Source organism: Callorhinus ursinus, unplaced genomic scaffold, assembly GCF_003265705.2.
Source record: "Callorhinus ursinus isolate GAN/ISIS: 27379988/994484 unplaced genomic scaffold, GSC_fseal_2.0 scaffold4, whole genome shotgun sequence".
NCBI classification, from domain to species: domain Eukaryota; kingdom Metazoa; phylum Chordata; class Mammalia; order Carnivora; family Otariidae; genus Callorhinus; species Callorhinus ursinus.
Window position 1 is genome coordinate 66,909,256 of NW_027397066.1, and position 6,000 is coordinate 66,915,255.

Sequence of the window (6,000 nt, forward strand, 5' to 3'; positions counted from 1 at the left end):
TTTTTGAGTTTTAACTGTGGTTATCCTGTTCCTGTTCCACTGTTGTTTTGTATTACATGTACAGGCATGAGCAGATAATTTGTTTTACAGTGTATATAACTCTGGGCCATGAAAAGACATATCCCAATCAGATGGAGAGGGTTGTGCATCATCAAACATCCTGCTTTTTGAGCTGGTATAGAAACGAACAGGGAATTGATCTCTCTTCTTTAGGGGTAAGAGTATTCTACTGTAAGAAGGATACACGCAGATATCTAGGTGATCAGTGGGACAGATTATAGTAGAGACTACTGACTGTCCCTTTAAACCCATCCTTTTCTTTTTCTTAGGCAAAGGGCTGCTGGACTGGAAACCGAATTTCCAGCCTCACTGTTGCTAGGCCTGGTCATGTGACTAAGTTCTTGCCAACGGATTGGTATCAGAATTGATGTAAGCAATCTCCACATTACTTTCTTAAAGAATTTCCTTGTTCTAGTCTTCTCTCCTTTCCCCTTTCCAATAGAGGGAACATTCTATTTATGACACACCATGAGGACAAAATTCAAGTTTGATATCCTTTGTAGGCAAGGCTGTAGAAAATGGCACTTCTACATATTGTTGGTAGGAACTTCTTTACTGCAGCACTGGTTGATTGATTAAAAACAATTTAAGTGTCGGGTTATAAAGATTAAATAAACTATGACCATCCCCTCATTATATGCAATACTCTCCAGTTTAAAAAAAAAAAATGATGAGGAAGCTCTCTGGATATACATGGTAAGATCTACCAAAAAAAGTGAAGAAAATCAAGGGGAATAATGATATGGTGTGTTATCTTCTATAAATAAAGGATAATAATTTAATTTATGTGCAGAAAGAAAGTCCATAAGGATACATGAGTAATGTATACAATTACATAAAAAGATAGGTGACCATATAATTTATCATCCAGGTGAAACAGTTTCTAGAGTGAAAGGGGGTGTTGTTAATAATCACTCCAGGACAACAGACGGAAAATGGCATCATCCTGGACAAACTGGGATGCACGATCACCCTATATAAAGGGTACAAAGTCAGAGGAGAAATATGTACATTTTTTACTGTATTTTACAACAGTACCAGTCTGTGGTGAATTGGACATAAAAGCAATTCGTTTTTAACACACGAAGTTTAAGGACTGTCTTAAAGAACTAGGAACAACAGTAAATCACGTAAGTGAGACACGGAACCTCATTAATGACGACTTGGAAATTTCGGGTGCCCGGCACTTACTGGAGTTGCACAAGCAACACACGCCTTCGACTTCATCCGCCAATCCTAAGTGGGAGCGCGCGAGCCTGAGCCTGTGGGAGAATCCTGGACGGGCCTCGGACGTGAGTGGAGCTTCGCGTCACTCAACTCTGGGGACGGACTTTGCGCAGGCTCTCGCACCGGGCGCTCTGGCCCACACAGTCGGTACTCTATGGCATCTCGGGTTCCCTCTAGCTGCGGTCTGGAGGCCTACACTCGTTTTCTTTTTGGCTGTGCGAGGCCCGGCAGCCTCTGCTGAGCTGGAAGAAAGATGGCGGCAGCCGTGCGGCAGGATTTGGCCCAGCTCATGAATTCGAGCGGCTCTCATAAAGATCTTGCGGGCAAGTGAGTATTTCTCAGGGGCCTGGGAGGTCGGGAGGGAAGCCATAGACCTGTTCTTGTGTTGACGGCGGCTTTGGGATGTGATACAGCCTGACGACCAAGGGGGCGGGCCTGAGGTCGTTTGTAGACGCAAAAATTGGGAGCAGCGGAAAGCCGGTGCAGGGACCCCTGGGGGGGGGGTGTCAGACTTGGGGTGACTGTCAACTTGTTCTGTCTTTGATAGCATCTTTACCTGTTAAGATTCTGGAAGCATGGTCTGAGGGACGACTGCTCCCACGGCCTTCTTTTTTTCCCCTGGTGTCTCTTTCCATCCCTGGCTGGCCTCTCACACCGAATTCTGGTCTCTCTTTGGGCCTTTTTTTTTTTGATTGAGGGAAATGTATATTCTGGGACCTCGATGCAGGGTTTTCTGGGAGATGGCTTCTAGAGGCTGAAAGGGGTGAGGAGGTATGGCCGCTATCATGTGTTCAGAACCACCTGGACCATCTTCTGTGAGACCTTGTGTTTTGGGTTCTCTCTCCGCCACCAACTCTGAAGAGGGGCACATAAGCGGAACGCCCTCACAACGTGAGTCAGGATGTCTAGATTAGTGATATTTGCAGGGATCTGAATTGTTTAGGAATTTTGCGGAATTTATGTTGAAGGGTTAGATCCACTCCACGTTAAAATTTGTGACATATGCCTGTCATGCAAGCAGTTACAATCGTAGGTGGGTAGGTAGGTAGATAGATAATTGTCCGTTTTCTTTTTGTAGATTATACAGAACATTATACAGTTCTTTTGTAATGAACTTGTATTCTGTTTAAAGTATGCGTCTTAAGTTGATGGTAATATTTACATCCTGACAGCTGAGATCATGTTCATCTACATAAATGGGATACACCTGCTCTAACCTGGCCATTGAAACCTTGGCTGTGTTTTATGAAAACTCTGCTATCTTTTCTCTGGTGGCACATGTAATCTAGTTTTATCAGTGGGAAATCTAGCTGAGTATCTTGGATTTAGCTACTATGTACTGCAGTTTCCTTCTCATGAAAATGGGGATAATAGGACTTATTCTTGTCTAAGGACAAAATGAGTATGTGTGTGTATATACATTTACATCACACATGTTACTAGAACAGTACTTGACATTTAGTGCCACAGAATTGTCTTTGTTACTATTATTATTATAAAGCAGTTAGTAAGTACATATAATGACTTATTCCCTGGGTTGTAAATAAGGTGAATGTGTCTTTTACTCCATAGAGTACCAACTGTCTTCATTCATGGTTTAATCCTTTCTGCATGTAATTTTTAGATTTGGATGAAAGTAAAATGATCATATATTTTCCCCCATGCTCAGCTTATATTTCCCCCCACGCTTTGCTTTCTTTTTTGTTTTGTTGAAGAAAATGAAGTACATTCTTTATCAGAAGAGATACAGTTTTTCAAATGTTCGCAGAATTCTGAAACTTAAGCTAAGAATTTACTTCCTCAGCTGTGAATTGCAGGTAAACAATAGTACCTATCTTATAGGATCCTTTAGTTATGTATTACTATGTTACAAACCAAAAACTTAGTAGTGTAAAACAACTATTATTTTTCAGGATTCTTTGGGTTGACTGGACTGTTCTGCTGGTCTAAGCCGGGCTTACTCATGCAGGTGCAGAGTCAGCTGGCAGCTCATTTGAGGCTGGTGGAGCTAAAATGGGCTCACATATACATCAGGCTGCTGGCTGATTCTGTCTCTCCACATGGTCTCTCATTCAGTAGTTCCTTATAGGGCCATAGAAGTGTTCCAAAAGGCTGAGAGTGGAAGCTGCCACACTTAAGGCTAGCCGTGGAAATCTCATAATGTCAGTTCTCTAAAACAAGTCAAAGTAAATCACAAGACCAGCCCAGATTCAAGGGGAGGAAAAATGGAGTGTACCTCTTTCTGGGAGGAGTGGCCAAGTTACATTAGAAAGGGGCATGGACAGATGGGGCATGATTCATTCGAGGCCATTATTGTAATAGTCTATCACCTGAGATTGTTGTGCTTGATAACTGATAGCCAGGGCTTTCTGAGGAAAGTCTTGGCCTTGCCTACAGGTACATATCTGGTCCTATCTCTACAGGAATGTGTTGGGATATTTATTTTCATAACAAAACAGTTCTGCCAGCTACATGTCTATGAAGAAAGCACTCTTGAAATATATCAGTAGTTTTAGGATTTATGTTAGGAGTTGAGTGACAAAGCAGTCCATATAAAGGGATGGCAGAGTAAATTCATTTCTAAAATATTGATACTGTGTGTTTCCAGCAATTAGAATATTTATAACAGAGCAGTCATTTAATAAGTGTTAGTTGAATCAATGAATAGCTAGAAAGGTGCAGAGCTTATATTTGAACCCAGGTTTTTCTACTCTATAAAGCTTATTTTTAACCTATCAGCCTGCTTTTCTTGCCCAAACTTCAATTAGAAATGCTTTCTCATAGCTGTGAATTAACACAATAATCTAAAGTTGACATAAGAAATTGACCATATGAGGTGCATTTTTCAAATTATATAAACTACTTTTGTATATATTATGCATTATGATCATTATCTCATACAAAACTTTAGAAGGGAGGAGAGCCTTGAAGAGGGACCATTTGAATAGGTAGCTGTTACGATAGCCTGTCTTAATTTCTTGGCTAAAACGTACTCCGTTCTTTGAAACTCAGTTGAGATATTATTTCTTCCAAAAAGCCTTTTCTGAACAGCCACCAACACACACTCATAACTACCCACACACACAGGACCTGGTTTGTTGCTCTTATGCCCAGTGGCAGATTATATTTACCTCTACCATAGCACTTAATTGTTTTAATTGTCTGTTTACTTGTCTACTTTTCCAATTAGAATGTGATCTCTTTGAGGGCAGGTATGATGTTATGGATTATAGGTCTTTGTTGAGTTATTTCTATAGAAATAAGACCTTTTTTTTTTTTTTTTTTTTTTTGTCTTCCCACTTCTCAATATAGAAGGTACCTAGAAGAGGATAGCAGGGTTTGGAGTCTAAACATTTCATTTTACAAGAAGCTGTTAGCGTGGAGAAAGGAGAGTAATGGGAGACCTTTTAGCTCTCTGACTATTAGAAAGGCTGTTTTGCAGGGGCACATGGGTGGCTCAGACCTCAGCCTTAAGCTCAGGTCATAATCTCAGGATCCTTCCTTCTCAGTGGGGAGCCAGCTTCTCCCTCTCCTGCTCCCCCTGCTTGTGCTCTCTCTCTTTCTGTGTCAAATAAATAAATAAAATCTTAAAAAAGAAAGGCCATTTTGCAGAAAAAAAAATAGACTGCTCTGCCTTACAGAGATGGACTTTGGATTAGAACTTTCTAGTAATAGAATGGAATAGAACTGTCAAAAAATGGAGGACACATACACACCAGAGGATAAGACTATATAATCTCAAGGGCCCCTTATAACTCAGGTTCTCTGGTTCTCTGTTATTCCCACACACAACAGTTTTAGTGGTTCCCATCTCAAGAGAGAAGTTCCCTAACATCTGATGTTTATCATGTGCCAAGTACATCTTTATTTACATTTTTTAATCCTTAATGAGCAAAATTTACATTACATATGAGAAAACTGAAGTACAGAGGTGAAATACTTTGCTTGAGGTTACATATCTTGTGGCAAGGCCATAATACAACCTATCTGCTTGGCTCATAGCCCTTAATTCTAAACACATCTACCTTTTGGCCTTATATTATCTTCCCCCAACTAGATTGCATTTCAGATAGTGATTTCTTTTTTTTTTTTTTTGGCCTAGAATACCTGTCTTCCTCCACTCTTTCCCACTTAACACTACATTGAAATATTTAAAATACTTAAAGATCGAGCTCATTTAGGAAATTATTTCTTTTTTTAACATTTTAAATTTTAATTAAAATTAAAATTTGCTGAGAAATCAGTTGTTAATCTTACCGAGATTCTCTTGCATATTATCAGTCATTTTCTTTAAAAATTTTTTTTTATTTAAATTCAATTTAGTTAACATATGGTATATTATTAGTTTCAGGGGTAGAATTCAGTCATTCATCCGTTGCATATAACACCCCGTGCTCATGCCATCAAGTACCCTTTTTACTACCCATCATCCAATTACCCCATCCTCCCCACCCACCTCCCCTCCAGCAACCCTCAGTTTGTTTCTTATAGTTAGGAGTCTCATGGTTTGCCTCCTTCTCTATTTTTATCTTATTTTTCCTTCCCTTCCCCTATGTTCATCTGTTTTGTTTCTTAAATTCCACATATTAGTGAAATCATATATTTGTCTTTCTCTGACCAACTTAACTTCGCTTAACAAAGTACACTCTAGTTCCATCCATGTAGTCGCAAATGGCAAGATTTCATTCTTTTTGACGACTGAGTAATATTCCG

The 6,000-nt window shown here is 39.8% G+C and overlaps 1 protein-coding gene across 3 annotated transcripts in view; it reads left to right on the forward strand.

Annotated features, from left to right (window-relative positions):
* The first annotated feature begins 1,413 nt into the window (after positions 1–1,413).
* Positions 1,414–6,000, forward strand: part of COPS4 (COP9 signalosome subunit 4) — a 40,369-nt gene continuing 35,782 nt past the window's right edge. Inside the window, exon 1 of one of the 3 annotated variants that reach the window (XM_025887779.2) lies at positions 1,414–1,614. In XM_025887779.2, the coding sequence (XP_025743564.1) occupies positions 1,541–1,614 (74 nt within the window). In that variant the 5' untranslated portion in view covers positions 1,414–1,540. The remainder of the gene's footprint in view (positions 1,615–6,000) is intronic. The other 2 variants (XM_025887778.2, XM_073891864.1) reach the window with 2 other exon arrangements.